This window comes from Eleutherodactylus coqui, chromosome 9 (assembly GCF_035609145.1).
Source record: "Eleutherodactylus coqui strain aEleCoq1 chromosome 9, aEleCoq1.hap1, whole genome shotgun sequence".
Taxonomy (NCBI): domain Eukaryota; kingdom Metazoa; phylum Chordata; class Amphibia; order Anura; family Eleutherodactylidae; genus Eleutherodactylus; species Eleutherodactylus coqui.
The window spans coordinates 152,853,238-152,874,478 of NC_089845.1; the positions used below are offsets into that span (position 1 = coordinate 152,853,238).

Sequence of the window (21,241 nt, forward strand, 5' to 3'; positions counted from 1 at the left end):
CAAAAGGGCCATTTAATGTGAAAAACTGACCCCTTGAAGGGAGGCTCTAGTACCCTGTTGTACCACCTCTAGCTTTGATACAAGATGTGATACGGATGGGCATGGAGGCTCTAGTACCCGGTTGTACCACCTCTAGCTTTGATACAAGATGTGATACGGATGGGCATGGAGGCTCTAGTACCCGGTTGTACCACCTCTAGCTTTGATACAAGATGTGATACGGATGGGCATGGAGGCTCTAGATCCCTGTTGTACCACCTCTAGCTTGGATACAAGATGATACGGCTGGGCATGGAGGCTCTAGTACCCGGTTGTACCACCTCTAAGCTTGGATACAAGATGTGGTAGGGGCGGGCATGGAGGCTCTAGTACTCTGTTGTACCGCCTCTAGCTTGGATATAAGATGTGATACAGGCAGGCATAGAGGCTCTAGTACCATGATAGGTCATCTCTAACTTGGCTTCAAGATGTGATACAGGTGGCCATAGAGGCATCAAGGTTCCATATCAGTCCAAATTTGCTGTAACTGAACCTCTAGATCATGCAAACTCATAGGCTGTCAAAGTTGGAATCCCAGTTCTATTGGCAATAAATCTAGCGACGGTCAGGCCACAGAAGGCCTGTGGCAATGTTGTGTAGGCATCCCGTGACACCCTTGATGTGTGCAGCCGAGCATAATACTGCTGAAAAATGCCCCTTGGAAGCTGCCATGAGAGGAACACATGTGGCTGCAGGATGTCCTGAACATATCGCTGAGCTGTCATTGTCCCTCGTACCACTACTAGGGGTGACTGACTTATATCTGACGGTCCCCCAGAACATCGCACCAGCAGTGGGGGCAGTGTGCAGCTCCACAAGAAAGGCAGAATTGAGGCGTTTACGCTTAGGTTTCCAGGCAAGAACATGATTGTCATCAGTGCTCAAACTAAACCTGGATTCCCACTTCATAGCAGTCCAGTTTTGTCATTCACAACACCACTGCAAACAAATGTGATGGTGGATGGCTGTCAAAAGGTAGTACATGTAATGGGCGCCACAAGACCAAATGCCCTTCAGAGAAGCGCCTGGAAATTGTCTTTGGATGGCGAACAGTGAAACAGTTGGAGCTCCTCGTGCTTGTCAGATGAACAGACGATCCTCTCTACAAGCGATCTATTAAGGGCGTCCTGAGCCCAGCCACTGTGTGTGACTTTATATATCCACTGTTCTCAACGACTCCTAACAGTCTTGTCGTCAGAATGGCCCAGTTGATGGCAATTCGTTGATACGACCATCAAGCTTCTTGCATTCCAATAATTTTGAAAAAAATCTCTTCAATTGTATCATAGAGGCACGGCTAGTGGGTAACAAGTTCAACACAAGTAGTAAAAGAGGTCCACTACACACAAGGAGCGTCCAAGAGCCTTTTTATAGGCTATGGGTGGAACCACTTTTTGGGCGTCAGGTGGCAAGACCGTTCATCTAATCACACAACTCAAATCATTTTCATATCTGCCTAAGATGGCACTGCATGCTGACTTTTGCAATAAAAAGGCAACTCCTTCTAGGTGCTTGGTTTTTTTTTTATTTATAAAAAGTGTTTATAATTTGGGTGTTTGAGCGATTAGGGCTAATTTCATAAAAAAATAAACCTTTTATGCCCTGATGCATCCATTTGTATTTCTTTTAGCATTTCCCAAACAAGAGTGTTGTTTCTTCTCAGTGCGGATTCCCAGGCGCGCTTTAAAATCTTATTTCCTTGTAAAATCTTTTTCAATTATCTTCACTCTATGACTTTTTTCATGTCTAACGTGATTTGATTTATCTGTAAAACATTTCCCACATACTGAACATGTATATGGCTTCTCCCCTGTGTGAATTCGTTCATGTCTAACAAGATCTGATTTATTTGTAAAACATTTCCCACACTCCATACATGGAAATGGCTTTTCTCCTGTGTGAATTCTCTCATGTACAACAAGACTTGGATTATCTGAAAAGCATTTCCCACAAAGTGAACATAAAAATGGCTTCTTTCCTTTGTGACTTTTCTGATGCATAACAAGTTTTGAGCTACTTGTAAAGCATATTCCACATTCCGAACATGAAAACGACTTCTCCTCTGTGTGACTTTTCTCGTGGATCACAAGTCTTGATTTATCCGTAAAACATTTCCCACATTCTGAACATGAAAATGGCTTCTCCCCTGTGTGACTTCTTTCATGTATAACGAGATTAGATTTTTTGGTAAAACACTTCCCACATTCAGTACATGAATACGGTTTCTCTCCTGTATGAATTCTTTCATGCCTAGTAAGATGTGGTTTTCTGGTAAACAATCTCCCACATTCAGAACATGAATATGGTTTCTCTCCTGTGTGAGTTCTCTGATGTACAACTAGATGAGATTTATTTAGAAAACATTTCCCACACAGTGAACAGGAATACGGCTTCTCTCCTGTGTGACTTCTCTCATGCGTAACAAGATTTGATTTCTGTATAAAGCATTTCCCGCATACAGAACATGTATACGGCTTCTCTCCTGTGTGAATTTTCATATGTTTACCAAGGTTTGATTTACTTATAAAACATTTTCCACATTCTGAACATGGAAACTGTTTCTCTCCTTTCTTCGTGAGGTTTTCTCCTGAAGAGCGCTGCGGGATATCTGCTTTATGACTTCGTGATAATGTAACGTTTCCTTGAGAGCTCCTCCTGGGTTTTCCTGTTAAGATTAAAATGGAATTTATAATTCTTTTTAATCCACAAAGACAAACTTATAACTACCCTATTATGCTAGAAACAAAACATGCAGATTGTGGTACAGTTTTTAAAGCTTTTTTTTTCAGTAAAAGTCAGAAGTGGACCCAGAAGAATAGAGAATTAGAAGTCCTTCTTTCCATCTGAAACTGCATGTACAATATTAGCATTACTATTTTTTTTATAATACCAATGCTGGAAACACAAATGCATCTTAAAGTGCCGTATCCCTATACAAATCTCTATACACCAAGTGGACACTTTATTATAGACTCCTATAAGATGTCCCAACACGTTACTAGATAGACTTCAGAATTGAAGCAATCCAAAGATATCAGTTGATCCAGGATGTTCCAAGAAAACATTCCCCATGCCATGACTCCATCTCCACCGGGCTATATAGGTATAGAATCCAACAGCACACAAAATAATTAAATCCACAAAATCAGATAGGGAGGAGAGTTGATGCTGAGCTGTATGGGGTCAATGAACAAAAATACCCCTGAGCAATCCCAATGTCAGATAAGGATACGGTAGCATGTGAAGGTAGGAAAAGCTTTTTTTTAATCAAACCTTTATTAGTTCCATAAAACTAGGAAGGACCGGCAACATTTCGGCCTGTGTGGTCTTTGCCAAGCCATCTCCACCAGGCGTTAACTACGAGGGGGTGCTGATAAGTCTTTGGCTTTGTGTTCTTTTTTTGTTTCTATGGTAACGAATGTTACATCACTACCTGAAAGCCTTATGTGTCTAATATATGTTTTCAAAATTTTGCGTTTGTAGCTTATGGCAACAGTGATCTAGGCACGCAAGAAAACAAAATGGCGGAGTCTAAGGTGATATTCACAGCAAATGAGAGCAGAGGAGTGATAAAATTCTTGTTTCTGAAAGGAAAGTCTGCAAAGGATATTCATGGTGATATGTCGCAGAACTGGGTTGGCAAATTTAAAACGGGTCACTTCAGTACCACTGATGAGGAACGTCCTGGACGACCGAGAGAGGTGGTTGTTCCGGAGATCGTTGATGCTGTGCACAACCTCATACTGGAGAATCGGCCAATTTCAGCTAAAGGAATAGCAGACATCATGGGGATTTCTGGTGAACGTGTTTGTGTCATTATCCATGAACATTTGAGCATGAAGAAGCTATCTGCAAAGTGGGTCCCCAAATGTTTGACAACCGATCAGAAAAGCATGCGAGTGAAAACTTCCCGGTCCATTTGTCAGTGTTTCCGGACTGATAAGAACTTCCTGAATGGACTGGTCACTATGGATAAGACCTGGATTTATTTGTATGACCCTGAAACTAAGGAGCAGTGATAAGAGTGGAGGCTCAGTGGTTCTCCTCGCCCAAAGAAGTTCAGCCACTAAGGTGATGGCGTCTGTGTTCTGGGATAAAGAGGATGTACTGCTAGTGCACTACCTTCAAAATGGTTCCACCATCAATGCAAGGTATTACATTGAACTTTTGGACTAATTGAAGGCAGCTCTGAAGGCCAAAAGGCGCGGCAAGCTGTCCAAAAGCTGTCCTGCAAGACAACGCCTGCGCTCACACTGCACAAGCGACCACGGCAAAACTGGTGCAGCTAGGCTTCCAGCTGGTTGACCACCCACCTTATTTACCAGATCTAGCTCCCTCAGACTATCATCTGTTTCCAAACCTGAAGAAACACCTCAAGGGGACCAAATGTCACACCATTTCTGATGCTATGGCTGCTACGGATGACTGGTTTGAGGCACAACCGAAATCCTTCTTTTTCAAGGCTTACAGAACTTGGAATACCGATGTAAGAAGTGTGTTGGCATCAGTGGAGAGTACGTGGAATAAATGTAAAGTTTCATCTTTCTATCTTGTTTCTTTCTGGGTAAAGCCAAAGACTTATCAGCAGCCCCTGGTATTAGCACCGACCCGGTGTAGCCAGGCACTGCCTATAAAACCCCCTTAAACGGGTAAACACAACTAAATATAACAAGTGGATTCTCCAAGTTCAACAAAAATGCCGCTTTTAAGGACTATGATTGTACTAAGAACTGTCCTTCCCCATACAGCTAACTATCTGCTATGTGTGAATGGCAGTGAACGAGCGCGGATTAACATACTTTGTCAATCGGCACTCATTACAGCAGGCGAATTCTTGGCTAGTGTAAATGGGCCCTTAGAGCACCTGTTAATTACAGCTGGTCTAAACCTGATGCTAAGACTAATATTATGCCTAGTGCAGGACAGATTACACAAGGCCTTGAAGGTCCTTCACTATACAAAATACAGTCTATCACTGCACCATGCGTTATTTTAATGTAGCTCTAAGGTGGAACCTCAGCTTAAGAAACTTCCAAGTCCACTTTCTCCACCCTTTATTACATACCTGCGGTAACATCCACTGGCCTTTCTTCCTTCACGCCTCTCATACCCGGGTGATCGCACATTAACAGCTCTTCTTCTACCTCCACTTTAATAATGGTCAGATCTTCCCCCTGATTTGTCATACGTAAAAATTCAGTACAATACAGCAGACAGGAGGAAAATCCTACAAACCAGTAAAGACTATAAGAACATCTAGGACTGCGTTTCACCCCTATATAGATCTGGTATAGGGTTCAGTGTCATCTACCTGATAGATCTCTGGGGCATCAGAATCTTCCTCTGGATAGTCTTGGGAATTCAGAGGACGGGGACATCTCTCCGGGGCATTTCTTTTATTGAGTCGATCTGTAGGAAAGGACAATGACAAAATAGATTATATGCAATGATCAGATGATGAAAGTAGTATCTAGGTGACCCTCTTACACCCAATGGAAGTCCCCCCTTCTTACACTTCCGTTTGGCCCTTAAATCCATCTTCTTTTGATCTATAACCTCACCCTTAATACCAATCAAATTTTCATCCTAAGAGAAGAAAGAAAAAGTTGAATAATATTTGGTTCCATCACTGTATGGTGATCTTCTGGTGAGACTTCAGCATCATCTACCTGATGGTTCTCTGGGACATCGGGATCTTCCTCTGGACAGTCCTGGGAATACAGAGGACGGTGACATTTCTTCGGGGCATTTCTCCTACTGGATCCATCTGTAGGAAATGCACAGTGATGGAATAGATTAGATGTAATGATCAGATAATGGAAAAATATGAAGGCGACCCTCTCTTAAACCCAATGAAAGCCTCCCCTCCTTACGCTGCTGATCAGCCCTTATATCCGTCTCCTCTTCATCTACAACCTCAATCTTAATATCAAGCAGATTTTCATCCTAAACAGACAGAACCAAAATTTACTTTGCCTTTTTTTAAAAATCGCTTTATGGTAATATTCTGGTGAGACTTCAGCATCATCTACCTGATGGTCCTCTGGGACATCGGAATCTTCATCTGGACAGTCTTGGGAATTCAGAGAACTGGGGCATCTCTCCGGGGAATTTCTCCTACTGGCTCCATCTGTGGAGACACAAGCACACAGTGAGGACAACATGAGCTCCTGTATATCTATATATCATACATGGCTCTCAGCACCTTCACTTCTATACCAAGATAATACAGTCAGCTCAACAATGGAATGCCAGGCTTGGAGCTGCTGATCCATGTAGAGACTCGGCTTTCACTTCTTCCTCAACGTGGCATCTTCGGCAGGTAGAAGGGAATTCGCAGTGACAACCCTCATATCAGTCAGACGAAGAACCTGTATAAACATATACACACACATACGCACACATCTCTTCTTACCTGGTGATGCAAGAGGCTGGTGGTCCTCCATCATGACATCGTCATAAGGATCCTTGTGTCCTTCTATATACTCCCACTCCTCCATGGAGAAATAGACAGCCACATCCTGACACCTTATAGGAACCTGACAACACAATATCCAGTCATCACCCAGACCCCTCCTGTTACTGTATAATGTCCCCCATCCCCCGCAGCATCACCTCTCCTGTCAGCAGCTCCATCATCTTGTTGGTGAGCTCTAGGATCTTCTGCTCATGTATCGGGGAGGGAGGCTCTGTGATGGGGAAATGACTCCTGCTCCATCCTCCTGACTCCTGGAGATGGATGATGGGAGTCACACCGTCCCCCGATGTCTTCTTCACTATTGTGTAATCCTGTGTATGGAGAGACACTGAGAAATATCATCATGTACACCATAATAAGTGATGTCACACCCCCCTTTCTAGAGGGTTACAATCTGCCCCCCGTCCACCCAAACTGCCCTCATTACACTGCAAACAAGGAAATACCACTGCTGCCCTCACATTGTGGAAGAACTGCATCACCACATCTGGACATGTAACTCCAAATCCTTCTAGAAACCTCATCTAGCAAATTACGTCCGCTTTTTACCATCTTGTCTTCATTGACTAAACAACTTGACTTAAAAATATCTCAAGGAGGAATTTACAGCGACCATCAAACCCAAGTTCACTTTTATAAAAGCCAGAAGATGCTAGGAACCTGCCTGTGCGTCTGCACATGCTATATTCTTTAAGTCCTTAATCAAAGGCTTGTTTCTTGAAGCATTCGCTCAGAGCACACATCTGCTATTCACAAACCAGGGTGCTAGCTATAGGCAGATTTCATTAATATCTGCTAATCTCAAAATTCTTGTTAAGATTCTTGCTGCTAGGTTGGCCCCTCTTCGGAGGGGCATCATTGACCCGGACCAGGCGGGATTTATGGCAGGCAGAGAGGCCCGTAATAATACCTCGAAAGCGCCGAATTTAAATCAGTAGGTTCATCTCTCAACTCCTATTCAGGCTTCTTTTGACGAATGCCAAGAAAAATTTTGACCGGGTGAACTGAAATTTTATGGAAGAGCCCCTTTACAGCATCGGTCTGAAATCTTCTATGCTCCAATGGAGTGCCTCTCTTTATGCAGGTACCACTGTGAGATTACAGATGAATGGTGTCCTATGCGAAAGCATACAGTAATTCGCAATGTTTCACGCCAAGGCTGCCAACTTTCCCCAATCTACAAACTGGCAGCTTAGCTGGCGACTTAGTATTCTTCATTACTAATCCGTCTGAATCTCCACCTAACGTTTTATCAGCGTTTCGGAAATATTCTCAACTTTAAAATCATTTTTTTCAAGTCCGAAGAATTAAACATTTCTCTCCCAATAAGTCTCCAACACACATTAGTGGCTTCCTTTAGCTTCAGATGGATCCCGCAAACTTTCAAATATTTAAACATGCTCCTTCCCAAAGATCTGCACTCTTGTTTTCTCACTTAACATTCCCCCACTCTTGATCTCTACTCAGGAGGATTCCTCTAGGTGGGCCAAGGGCATGTTCACGTGGTTCAGTCGACCCCAGACATTCAAAAAAATATTTCTTCCTCGAGTCCTTTTATCCATTTCAAGCTCTTTCTATTAAAATACCTTCCACCTTGTTTAATTGTATTTCTTCTGCACAAGCTAGTTACATTTGGGTGAACAAACCAGCCAAAATCAGACAGATCCTTCTATGAAGTCTAAAGACAGAGGTGTATTGGTCTCCTGGACTTTAGAGCTTACTAGTTTGCACCTCACGTAGATCATGTTTTGGACTGGTGCCACTATGTCGGGGATAAACCTAGGGTTTCTATTGAACAGAGTTTCACCAACACCGTTCTCTCTGCAAATCCCTGGTTGCACCCATCTGACCTCCTTTCCTTAAAATCTCATCCTACCATTGGTGTCAAACTGCTTTAACTGCTGTGAATCTCCCATGGCGCTTTGTCCTCCCTAGATCCCAGATCCTGAGCAGAGTTAGGTTGATCTGGGGGTCTTTCATTTTGGAAAGGGCTTTGCCTGGTACTGGTTTAATTGGTTGGCCTCAGTCACTGACCCACAATTGGAGACCCCTTTTGAACAATGTTTAGGATCTAGACCATCTTGACACTCCTTATCATTAACCGACAGATTCAGCAAAGTTTTGCGTGACTTTTGACACTTCATGATAACTCTCTGTGCAGTTTATTTGCCCTTTCAATTACTTTACAGAAGGTTTTTGCTGTGTTAAGATAAGAGATCAATAGCTTTTTAATGGTTTAAGATAACTTTCTGCATCAAGTTATCACAGCCAAGATAAAATGTGCTACATCTGTACAAGTATTTGTTGCTCCCACCAGACTAGCTGCTTCCTAGATATCCATTAAGGCCCTTTGTGATTGTTCCCAACAAGAGAAATCAAGTAATATTGTAGATACAATACCTTTTAATGGCTAACAAAAATACATGATGTTAATGCGAGCTTTCGGACCAATGCAGGGTCCTTCAAGGCATAATGGAATGGATTAGAAGAGGCATGCATATTTATACACACATACATATGACAAGGCACAGACGTGGATGTGATTAATTTGCACTTAAGGATCCTGAGAGGTCTGAAAACTTGCAATATCTTGTATTTTTGTTAGCCATTAACCCTTTCCAATCCTATTTGTATTCTGGTTTTCCTAGGGGGCTTACTCTTTCTGCCATTATACAACGGTGCTATATGCTGGCTAAAGCCAGTACTGCATGAGGTGACACGTTGGAGAGGCTCCGACAGCAGAGAGGCTGGCAATATACAGTAAGAGAACCCCGACGGACGTCTTCCAAAATTGGAGCTATACAGCCTCAAATCATAATGTCTTCATAGGTCAGACAGTGGATTGGAAAGGGTAAAAAAGGTATCTACAAGATTACTCGGTTTCTTTTACTGAGAACTATCGGTGCATTATGATACATATCGGACTACATTAATTGCTGATCTTCATGTTTTCTGCCGGTCACTTGGCCGCTCTTATACGGAACACTGGGCTCTTCCTATTACTCCCCATTATGGATTTCCCTTTCCAATGACTTGGTAAATCTATAACCCACTTGAACCTCCTCATTAATTTTGTCTTTGGCTCAACCATTTTGAATCAGGGATTAATTCCCGAACTTGAGCCTATCTCTATATTGTGTGTCAATTGTGTAAGCTATCTTTTATCATAGTAACTATCTCTGCTTGGATTGGGGTGACTCGTTATTCAAGCTGAGTCAATCCATGAAACAAGCATTAATAGGAAATTGGAAACACCTGATTTATTCCTACATAAATTCTGGATACGGGCACCTTTGCATTCAGAATTAACCCTGATACATAGCATACAGGCACATTCTAGTAGGACACCTCTGTGGTGTGGGGAGTAGACACAATTCAGCTAGGGAGTTTTTTTGCTTGGGGTTTTTCTCCTATTCCTTGGAGCTATATACTCCCATCTAAGGATCCCTCCGTAGGAAAGGTTGTGGAGGACCTTCTCCAACCGTGATAATTATACGTTGTGCTTTGACTGTTTTACTTGTTAGTCTATAGCCATTAGTTTTAATTTGAGATCAATAAAGGTAACGTTTTAGGGCACTCATCTGTGAATGGGCGGTATTTAAATTTGGGTTCCCTCAGCCTCAGTGAATTCTAAATTTTATATACTGAGGAGAATCTAACTGACGTGTGTGTATGTATATACTGAGGAGAATCTAACGGACCTCTGCGTCCATATAATGAAAGGCTGTAAAGTACATAAGGAAGCGGCCATTGACTGCAGGGATGGAGCATGCCTTTAAGGCTAAGGCGGCGCTGCAACCTCCAGTCTGGGGGTAAATTTGAATAAAAGGGCGTTACCGTTAAGGGTGAAAAGTGAGGAGAGTGGGTGGGGCACATGCAGTCTGAGGAGAATCTAACGCTCCTCTGTGTGTATACATATTTTGTCCCTCTGAGGTAACCACGACTTCATAACATTTTCAGTGCGAACAGGTAAACCCCTGTACTAAATTAATTCGGGTAAGGCCGGGGTATAACAGCAAGTACTACAATAGGGAGTATAGAAATGTAGAAGCACTCACCTCTCCGGTCAGCAGGTAGAGGATCTCCAAGGTGAAGTCTAATATTCTTCTAGTGATTTTCTTCCTTTCCTTGTCCATCCTTGGTTATTCGGGAGGAGTGTATTGAATGAGAAAATGGGATGAACTGGAGATTGTAGAACTTCAGAAGCCTTTATAAAGAAAGAAGTGGCTGTAAATCATACGGGTAACATAGCATCGTGACAAAAGCCATCACCACGTGGATTAAAGGAAGATTCCAGACAAGGACTGATATACTGCTCCCCTGTACGTGCCGTGTATGGGAGACATAGCAGCTAGTCTATACCCACCAGCTCAGAGAAGACCAAAAATTAGGGATGAAGCCCGCAGAGGGGAAAACTGGTGATAAATGCAGGATAAAAGTCATATAATGGCCTGAAATAGTCTTATTCCTCATGTACATGCATGGCAGCTTATTTTAAAAATTGACCTGAAAAGCCAGGTACGCTTCAATACACTTGGTGCATTTCTAAGAGTCTGAACATCAGATTAAGGTATAATGGTTGGCTTTACCCCAGATATCTCCCTCCTCCCTTGGAAGGCAGTTGTCTCACCTAGTCATCAGCACAATTTTCTCCCTCCAAGCTTGCAAGATGGACTGCAGTACCAGGAGGGGATGAGCATAACAGTAAATACTTAACTAGTCCAGTGACAAGGGATGTGATAGTTTTATGGTCTGTAAATTGATGTTAGGGGTCCCCACTAGGCCAGGTGTTACCTCTGCTCTGGGTTTCTCATCTCTCAATCTCCACTGATGTAAACCACCCGCCCCCTCCGAGATTCATTCAATTTCTGATAGTATCAAAGGTGGTTATAAACTTGTATTCCCAAATTCTTCTGTGATCTTGGGACTTAAAATTTCCTGAAGTGTAATAACTTTCATATGTTGTATCCGTGTCTAGAAACATGCTTTGCCACAGGTAATTCTACAGTTTCAAGTGCAAATTAGGCACACCAAATTTGTGCCCTCCCATGTAATAATGTGTATATCTTTTTTTATATAAAAACGTCTTTGGAGCTGTTCTATTAAGCCTGCGAAAGAACCCTGAGTAAGTTGGAAAGCTCGCTACAACATCATGTATCTTTGTTAGCAATTAAAAGGTATCATATCTACATAATTACTTTGTTTCTCTAAAGTCCCATTTAGACACAATGATTATCGCTCAAAAGATGTCTTTTGAGCAACTTTTGAGCGATCACCTTGCGCTCTGAAAGATGCAGAAAACAAGTGTGTGTGTGTGGGGGGGGGGGGGGGGCGCTTGTTCTCTGCATCCAGCTGTTCCCCTCTCCCAGCGCCCAGCTGTTATACAGCTGAGCGCTCTGAGTGGAGGATGCAGAGGACAAGCGGGGTGGCGGATGTTGTCCCACTGTTGCCTGATGTAAGATTCCAGCTGATCAGCAGTAATGAGTCTCCGTGCAAAAAATGCCAAATTTACAATGATAAATCTTTATTGAATAAACCAAACTTAAAAATCTTATAAAAGTGTCAAAAAGTGTTTCAGCCAAAAGCCCCGACAGATGCCGACACATGCCTTTGGCCACGAGTATCCTATATGCTTCTTATGGGTTACGTACAAACTTTTTTTCCTTTGTACTTTACATATTTTCTGGTTCTATGATCCTGTGCTTATTCTTCATTATGATATGTGCGGTTGTAGCGCCCCTGATTGGCTGAAACTCTTAGCGGCACTTCATGTTTTTAAAGATTGTAAAATATCATGAATAAACAAAATTTAATTATGTAATTTTTGTATTTTTTGCGCTTTTTTTTGTATTTTTTGCCACAGTAAGGTCATTTATATATTGGATGGGGACATGGTATCACTGTTTACATATATAGGTGTTGGTTCCGGTCCGCTGTGTTATTTTTACAATCCTGGGTGTCCTTTGACATATTTTTAGCCAAATGTTTTCTATTGGTGAAAGGTCTGGACTGCTGGCAGACCAGCTCAACAACCGGACTCTTCTGTGAAGCCATGCTGTTGTGATGGATACAATACTTGGTTTAGCATGGTCTTGCTGAAATATGCCTTCCAATGTCTGGATGGGAGCATTATATTGTTCTAAAACCTCTATCTACCCCTGATGATGCCAGACTTCTGGTAAACATGTTAGGGGTGCTACATTGTTACCTCGAAAATAAGCCCTACTCTGATTTTATGGGGAGGGGGGGCTTAAAATATAAGCCCGAATGACATCACTGAATGGCTGGAATTGGTTCATCGAGGGCCGGCTGCGGTTGGCTGGTGCTCGATCCAATCACAGTGCTTACTAGCTGGAGCCCGGCGAGGTAAGTATAGGCTCCACCTGAAAATAAGACACTGTGCCTCTTTTGGGGTAAAATTTAACCCCTTCATGACATGGCCTATTTTGGGCTTAAGGACGCAACAATTTTTGGCGGATTTTCTTCTCTGTTTATCAAAAGCTATAACTTTTTTATTTTTCCGTCGAAGCGGCCGTATAACGGCTTGATTTTTGCGTAGCGAACTGTAGTTTTTACCGGCCTCATTTTTGGGTACATTAACTATATTGTAAAACTTTTATTATTTTTTTTATGATAGCAGGAAGAGAAAACGCATCAATTCTGCCATAGATTTTTTTTTTTTTACAGCGTTAATCAGGCAGCATAAATAAGACAATCCATTTTTTTTGCGGGTCGGTACGGTTACAACGATACCAAAATTCTTACTTTTTTTTTGTCCACTTTTTTGCAATAAAAACCCTTTTTGGAAATTTTTTTTTTTTCCTAAATCGCTGCATTCAAAGTCCTGTAACTTTTTTATTTTTCTATATACGGAGCTCTGTGAGGGCTTATTTTTTGCGAGACGAACTGTAGTTTTTACTGGTACCATTTCGGGGTACATACGGCTTTTTTGATCACTTTTATTGCATTTTTAGTGAGGAAAATGCTAAAAATTAGCATTTTGCCTCAGTTTTTTAGAGATTTTTTTTGCGTTTTTTTTCCGTGCACAGTCAAAAGCATGTGCATCTTATTGTACGCGTCGTTACGGACGCGACAATACCAAGTATGTGGGGTTTTATTTTTTTTTTATGCTAATCTGAGAAAGAGCTACTTTTTTTTACATTTTTTTTATTCATTTTTTTAATCTTTGTTTTTTTTTTTTACACTGTTTGTGTCCCCCTGGGGGACTTTGACCACTGCCCTGATGATCGCTGTCATACTGCTCTGATACTGCTCTGCCATGCAATATCGCTTATACAGCGATCATAGGCAGTACAGGACGCCAGTGTCTGGTGTCCTGTTGCCATGGCGACAGGCCGGGCTCTCGCGATAACATCGCGAGAGCCGGCCGGAGACACAGAGGGAGTCCGCTCCCTCTGTGAACTCTTTCCCTGCCGCAATCTACTTAGATCGCGGCAGGGAAGGGGTTAACAGCGGGGCGCCGGCTGTGACTGACAGCCGGCTCCCGCTGCGGGATCTCATATGATCCCGCGCTATCTCCAGGACGTAAGTTTACGTCCTGTTGCGGGAAGTACCAGGCTCCCAGGACGTAAACTTACGCCCTGCAGCGGGAAGGGGTTAATATAAGACAGTGTCTTATTTTGAGATAACACTGTAGTCTTTTAGTAGAGCCTCATACAGCCAATCCTGCTATGCTTATGCCAGACTCCACTTATCTGGCAACCTTTATCACACAGGCTGGCAGTTCATGCAGGGATCTAAGCACTTGCTAAATCTTCAGAACATTCCCCGTTTCCCTGAAAATAACAGTGTATTGCTGCATGGTAGCCACCCACCATTTGCAGCAAATGTAACAGTCATGACCCTGATATTTGAGCATAATTAGCAAGGCAAGACATATTGTTCCTCTTAATTACCCTGTTTTTGTCTAATATTACACTCATTCACACTGCAGCGAGACTCTGATCTTTTTTATTTACGGATACCATAATATGTTTTATTACATATCAACAAAGGTTAAGGGGACTCAACTGTGGGCTTATGCTTAGAGCAAAGGCTGTGGTGGGTTTGGTTACAATTTAACCCTAGTGGACCCTTGAGCTCTCAAAATTTTTGGTTGCAACAGGATACTAGAGCAATGCCTTCCATACCCGCTGGTATTACATCTTGTATCCAAGCTAGAGGCAGTACAACCGGGTAGTAGAGCCTCCATACCCATTGTATCACACTCTGCTCCCTCCCCCCTCCTCCCGCACACTCTGCTCCCTCCCCCCTCCTCCCGCACACTCTGCTCCCTCCCCCCTCCTCCCGCACACTCTGCTCCCTCCCCCCTCCTCCCGCACACTCTGCTCCCTCCCCCCTCCTCCCGCACACTCTGCTCCCTCCCCCCTCTCCCCGCACACTCTGCTCCCTCCTCCCGCACACTCTGCTCCCTCCCCCCTCCTCCCGCACACTCTGCTCCCTCCCCCCTCCTCCCGCACACTCTGCTCCCTCCCCCCTCCTCCCGCACACTCTGCTCCCTCCCCCCTCCTCCCGCACACTCTGCTCCCTCCCCCCTCCTCCCGCACACTCTGCTCCTCCCCCCTCTCCTCCCGCACACTCTGCTCCCTCCCCCCTCCTCCCGCACACTCTGCTCCCTCCCCCCTCCTCCCGCACACTCTGCTCCCTCCCCCCTCCTCCCGCACACTCTGCTCCCTCCCCCCTCCTCCCGCACACTCTGCTCCCTCCCCCCTCCTCCCGCACACTCTGCTCCCTCCCCCCTCCTCCCGCACACTCTGCTCCCTCCCCCCTCCTCCCGCACACTCTGCTCCCTCCCCCCTCCTCCCGCACACTCTGCTCCCTCCCCCCTCCTCCCGCACACTCTGCTCCCTCCCCCTCCTCCCGCACACTCTGCTCCCTCCCCCCCTCCTCCAGCACACTCTGCTCCCTCCCCCTCCTCCCGCACACTCTGCTCCCTCCCCCCTCCTCCCGCACACTCTGCTCCCTCCTCCCGCACACTCTGCTCCCTCCCCCCTCCTCCCGCACACTCTGCTCCCTCCCCCCTCCTCCCGCACACTCTGCTCCCTCCCCCCTCCTCCCGCACACTCTGCTCCCTCCCCCCTCCTCCCGCACACTCTGCTCCCTCCTCCCTCCTCCCGCACACTCTGCTCCCTCCTCCCGCACACTCTGCTACCTCCCCCCTCCTCCCGCACACTCTGCTCCCTCCTCCCGCACACTCTGCTCCCTCCCCCCTCCTCCCGCACACTCTGCTCCCTCCCCCCTCCTCCCGCACACTCTGCTCCCTCCCCCTCCTCCCGCACACTCTGCTCCCTCCCCTCCTCCCGCACACTCTGCTCCCTCCCCCCTCCTCCCGCACACTCTGCTCCCTCCCCCCTCCTCCCGCACACTCTGCTCCCTCCCCCCTCCTCCCGCACACTCTGCTCCCTCCCCCTCCTCCCGCACACTCTGCTCCCTCCCCCTCCTCCCGCACACTCTGCTCCCTCCCCCTCCTCCCGCACACTCTGCTCCCTCCCCCTCCTCCCGCACACTCTGCTCCCTCCCCCTCCTCCCGCACACTCTGCTCCCTCCCCCTCCTCCCGCACACTCTGCTCCCTCCCTCTCCCCGCACACTCTGCTCCCTCCCCTCTCCCCGCACACTCTGCTCCCTCCCCTCTCCCCGCACACTCTGCTCCCTCCCCCCTCTCACTCTGCTCCCTCCCCCCTCTCACTCTGCTCCCTCCCCCCTCTCACTCTGCTCCCTCCCCCCGCACACTCTGCTCCCTCCCCCCGCACACTCTGCTCCCTCCCCCCGCACACTCTGCTCCCTCCCCCCTCTCCCCGCACACTCTGCTCCCTCCCCCCTCTCCCTCTGCTCCCTCCCTCCCCCCTCTCCCTCTGCTCCCTCCCTCCCCCCTCTCCCGCACACTCTGCTCCCTCCCTCCCCCCTCTCCCGCACACTCTGCTCCCTCCCTCCCCCCTCTCCCGCACACTCTGCTCCCTCCCTCCCCCCTCTCCCGCACACTCTGCTCCCTCCCTCCCCCCTCTCCCGCACACTCTGCTCCCTCCCTCCCCCCTCTCCCGCACACTCTGCTCCCTCCCCCCCCCTCTCCCGCACACTCTGCTCCCTCCCTCCCCCGCACACTCTGCTCCCTCCCCCCCCCTCTCCCGCACACTCTGCTCCCTCCCCCCCCCCTCTCCCGCACACTCTGCTCCCTCCCCCCCCCTCTCCCGCACACTCTGCTCCCTCCCCCCCCCTCTCCCGCACACTCTGCTCCCTCCCCCCCCCCCCTCTCCCGCACACTCTGCTCCCTCCCCCCCCCCTCTCCCGCACACTCTGCTCCCTCCCCCCTCCTTCCCGCACACTCTGCTCCCTCCCTCCCCCTCTCAATCCCCCCCTCCTCCTCTCAATATCCCCCCTCTCACCTCTCATCTTGCTCCCCCCTCTCGCCTCTCATCTTGCCCCCCCCTCTCTCTCGCCTCTCATCTTGCCCCCCCCTCTCTCTCGCCTCTCATCTTGCCCCCCCCCTCTCTCTCGCCTCTCATCTTGCCCCCCCCTCTCTCGCCTCTCATCTTGCCCCCCCCCTCTCTCGCCTCTCATCTTGCCCCCCCCCTCTCTCGCCTCTCATCTTGCCCCCCCCCTCTCTCGCCTCTCATCTTGCCCCCCCCCTCTCTCGCCTCTCATCTTGCCCCCCCCTCTCTCGCCTCTCATCTTGCCCCCCCCCTCTCTCGCCTCTCATCTTGCCCCCCCTCTCTCGCCTCTCATCTTGCCCCCCCCTCTCTCGCCTCTCATCTTGCCCCCCCCTCTCTCGCCTCTCATCTTGCCCCCCCCTCTCTCGCCTCTCATCTTGCCCCCCCCTCTCTCGCCTCTCATCTTGCCCCCCCCTCTCTCGCCTCTCATCTTGCCCCCCCCTCTCTCGCCTCTCATCTTGCCCCCCCTCTCTCGCCTCTCATCTTGCCCCCCCTCTCTCGCCTCTCATCTTGCCCCCCCTCTCTCGCCTCTCATCTTGCCCCCCCCCTCTCTCGCCTCTCATCTTGCCCCCCCCTCTCTCGCCTCTCATCTTGCCCCCCCCTCTCTCGCCTCTCATCTTGCCCCCCCCCTCTCTCGCCTCTCATCTTGCCCCCCCCTCTCTCGCCTCTCATCTTGCCCCCCCCTCTCTCGCCTCTCATCTTGCCCCCCCCTCTCTCGCCTCTCATCTTGCCCCCCCCTCTCTCGCCTCTCATCTTGCCCCCCCCTCTCTCGCCTCTCATCTTGCCCCCCCCTCTCTCGCCTCTCATCTTGCCCCCCCCTCTCTCGCCTCTCATCTTGCCCCCCCTCTCTCTCGCCTCTCATCTTGCCCCCCCTCTCTCTCGCCTCTCATCTTGCCCCCCCCTCTCTCTCGCCTCTCATCTTGCCCCCCCCCTCTCTCTCGCCTCTCATCTTGCCCCCCCCTCTCTCTCGCCTCTCATCTTGCCCCCCCCTCTCTCTCGCCTCTCATCTTGCCCCCCCCCTCCCTCTCACCTTGCCCCCCTCCCTCTCACCTTGCCCCCCCCTCCCTCTCACCTTGCCCCCCCCTCCCTCTCGCCTCTCATCTTGCCCCCCCTCCCTCTCACCTTGCCCCCCCCTCTCGCCTCTCATCTTGCCCCCCCTCCCTCTCACCTTGCCCCCCCCTCCCTCTCGCCTCTCATCTTGCCCCCCCCTCTCTCTCGCCTCTCATCTTGCCCCCCCTCCCGCCTCTCATCTTGCCCCCCTCTCTCTCGCCTCTCATCTTGCCCCCCCCTCCCACCTTGCCCCCCCTCTCTCTCGCCTCTCATCTTGCCCTCCTCTCTCTCGCCTCTCATCTTGCCCCCCCTCTCTCTCGCCTCTCATCTTGCCCCCCCCCCTCCCGCCTCTCATCTTGCCCCCCCCTCCCACCTTGCCCCCCCTCTCTCTCGCCTCTCATCTTGCCCCCCCTCCCACCTTGCCCCCCCTCTCTCTCGCCTCTCATCTTGCCCCCCCCCTCCCACCTTGCCCCCCCTCTCTCGCCTCTCATCTTGCCCCCCCTCCCTCTCACCTTGCCCCCCCTCTCTCTCGCCTCTCATCTTGCCCCCCCTCCCTCTCACCTTGCCCCCCCTCTCTCTCGCCTCTCATCTTGCCCCCCCTCCCTCTCACCTTGCCCCCCCTCTCTCTCGCCTCTCATCTTGCCCCCCCTCCCTCTCACCTTGCCCCCCCTCTCTCTCGCCTCTCATCTTGCCCCCCCTCCCTCTCACCTTGCCCCCCCTCTCTCTCGCCTCTCATCTTGCCCCCCCTCCCTCTCACCTTGCCCCCCCTCTCTCTCGCCTCTCATCTTGCCCCCCCTCTCTCTCGCCTCTCATCTTGCCCCCCCTCCCTCTCGCCTCTCACCTTGCCCTCCCTCTCTCTCGCCTCTCACCTTGCCCCCCCTCTCTCTCGCCTTGCCCCCCCTCTCTCTCGCCTCTCATCTTGCCCCCCTCTCTCTCGCCTCTCATCTTGCCCCCCCTCCCTCCCTCTCACCTTGCCCCCCCCTCTCTCTCGCCTCTCATCTTGCCCCCCCTCTCCCTCTCACCTCTCATATTGCGACCCCCCTCCCTCTCTCGCTCTGCCTCCCCCTCTCATCTTGCCCCCTCCCTCTCTCGCTCTGCCCCCCCTTCTCCCTCTCTCATCTTTCCCTCTCTCACTCCACCCCTCCCTCATCCCCATCACACTCTGATCCCCTCTCCCTTCCTCTTCCTACCCCTCTCCCTCACAGCCTGCTGCTCATTACCTTCCTCCACAGTATCAGCTCTTAGTAGCTTCTCCTTCTTTTCTTTTCATAGAATTGCAATAAGGAATAGCTCCTCCCCTTCTGTTCCGGTCATGTGACTCTTAGGTCATCAAATCTGCTACGAGCCCGCCTACTCTATTTCCTCCAGTGCTAAGCTGCAGCCATTTACGTACAGGTCACATGATCATGACATCATCACAGGTCCTCAGTCTGTCACGGCTGAGCTCCGCCCCCTACTGGCAGTCCTGGCCCTTTATGGTGTGCGGCGGTGGTTGTCACCTCCAGCTCCCTATATAACAGCCGGATGCACACGGCCGTATTTGCGTGCGCAACATGCAGTGTAGAGATGAGCCTGCTCGCTCATCTCTAATGCAGTGAATAGGACTCATTGCCCTTAGGGCTCATGTCCACGGGCAAAAGAAGAATTAAAATCCGCAGCGGATTTTAACTCTTCTCCTGCCCGCGGATCCGCACCCCATAGGGATGCATTGACCACCCGCGGGTAGATAAATACCCGCGGATGGTCAATAAAAGTGATTTTTAAAAAAATGGAGCATGAAAAAATCCGGACCATGCTCCATTTTCGTGCGGGTCTCCCGTGGGTTCGTCCGCAGACGCGGGTTTTGTGTGCGCCGAAAAAAAAAAAAGTTTACTTTTCCTGCGTATATGTGATGGGTAACAGAGCATGTGCCACTAATGAGGCCGATGAGCCGTCTCTGTGTGCGGTGCCGTGGCTGCGGGGTGATTCGCACACGCAAATGCGTACAATTGGCACACAAAACGCACAGCGCGGGCGTCTTCTCATGGACGTATTTACGTAGGCAAAATTTGTGCACCCAATAGGCAGAGAGTGGAAGCCATTGATTTCATACTCCTTTTAGGGCGCACATTCCGCCCGCGTGCAAAAAAAAAAAAAATCCGCAGCAGGCTCTATTTTTGCGCACATCTGCACACCTAAGGCCCCCTAGACGTCTATGGGGAGCGCCGCGGAAAAATAACTCATCTTGAACTAATAAGACTAATTAGCCTTTATATTGGTACGCAGCGGCGTCCTGCGCCATTCTTTTGGCTCCACATCGAAACGCTGACCCTACGCAGGCATTGCCAGAGGGCAGCGTTCTGAACCGCATCCGCAGGGAATTTGAAAAAAAAATATCACATTGCGCACGTCCGTGACGCCAGCTTCCCAGACGTACACAGTGCATGTTCAGCCCATACGCGGGCTCTGCTGTGACATCGAAAAAACCCTGTATGTGTAAAATGGCGCGGGAGACCAGCAACGCTTTCCGTATACGCCCGTGGACATAAGCCTGTAGCCGCCCACAGGCTGAGAAAATCACACGATATTTGTGTTTCGCACGAATATGAATCCTTTTTTTTGAATGGCGCCATACACACGGGCGATTTTTAAAATTTATTTATTTTTCCTCATCACACCGCGATTCGGGAAATAAATCGCGTCCCATCTTGGGGGGGCGGGGGCGCACATCGCCATCGTCTTCAGTGTGCCAGCACCAGTATCGCACCGCATGCTCGGTGCGCGCCATGTGAGGGTACCCCATTCATATAGAAACGGCGATAAGTATCCCATGTGAGGTTATCTGTGGGGCTTATTCGCACAAACGCATGGAAGACGCAATGAAAGGAATCCATTTTAATTGGTTTGCTCACATGAGTTTATTTGGCGCACGCATTTTGTTCATCCTCTGTTTTCATTCGCATTGCGCAAAACCTTGGCACATATAAAAACTAATGTAACGTAATTGTCAATTTAAATTATTGGGCGCGCTTGCGTTTTTTTTTTGCGCTCACAAATACGCACAACAGGTCTTGCAAAAAATACAGCAAAGTGGCGTCTTCACACGACCGTGTTTGCGCAAGTATTTGTTTGCGCTAAACAGCGACTTGTTTCGCACAGAGAATTGCGATATCGCTGCGAGAAAATCACGGCCATATCACGATTCTGCGCATGAGGTGTCGGAGTGGCGGCGAGGCTTTTTCTCGCAAG

The 21,241-nt window shown here is 48.7% G+C and overlaps 1 protein-coding gene across 1 annotated transcript in view; it reads right to left on the reverse strand.

Moving 5' to 3' along the window:
• Positions 1 to 19,333, reverse strand: part of LOC136578717 (uncharacterized) — a 91,425-nt gene extending 72,092 nt beyond the window's left edge. Inside the window, exons 1-11 of the mRNA XM_066578893.1 lie at positions 19,234 to 19,333; positions 10,576 to 10,724; positions 6,655 to 6,828; positions 6,455 to 6,578; positions 6,072 to 6,169; positions 5,913 to 5,985; positions 5,709 to 5,806; positions 5,553 to 5,625; positions 5,351 to 5,448; positions 5,105 to 5,213; positions 1,732 to 2,704 (exon numbers count right to left, since the gene is read on the reverse strand). Coding sequence (XP_066434990.1) covers positions 1,732 to 2,704; positions 5,105 to 5,213; positions 5,351 to 5,448; positions 5,553 to 5,625; positions 5,709 to 5,806; positions 5,913 to 5,985; positions 6,072 to 6,169; positions 6,455 to 6,578; positions 6,655 to 6,828; positions 10,576 to 10,653 — 1,898 coding nt within the window. The 5' untranslated portion in view covers positions 10,654 to 10,724; positions 19,234 to 19,333. The remainder of the gene's footprint in view (positions 1 to 1,731; positions 2,705 to 5,104; positions 5,214 to 5,350; positions 5,449 to 5,552; positions 5,626 to 5,708; positions 5,807 to 5,912; positions 5,986 to 6,071; positions 6,170 to 6,454; positions 6,579 to 6,654; positions 6,829 to 10,575; positions 10,725 to 19,233) is intronic.
• Between the last annotated feature and the right edge of the window lie 1,908 nt (positions 19,334 to 21,241).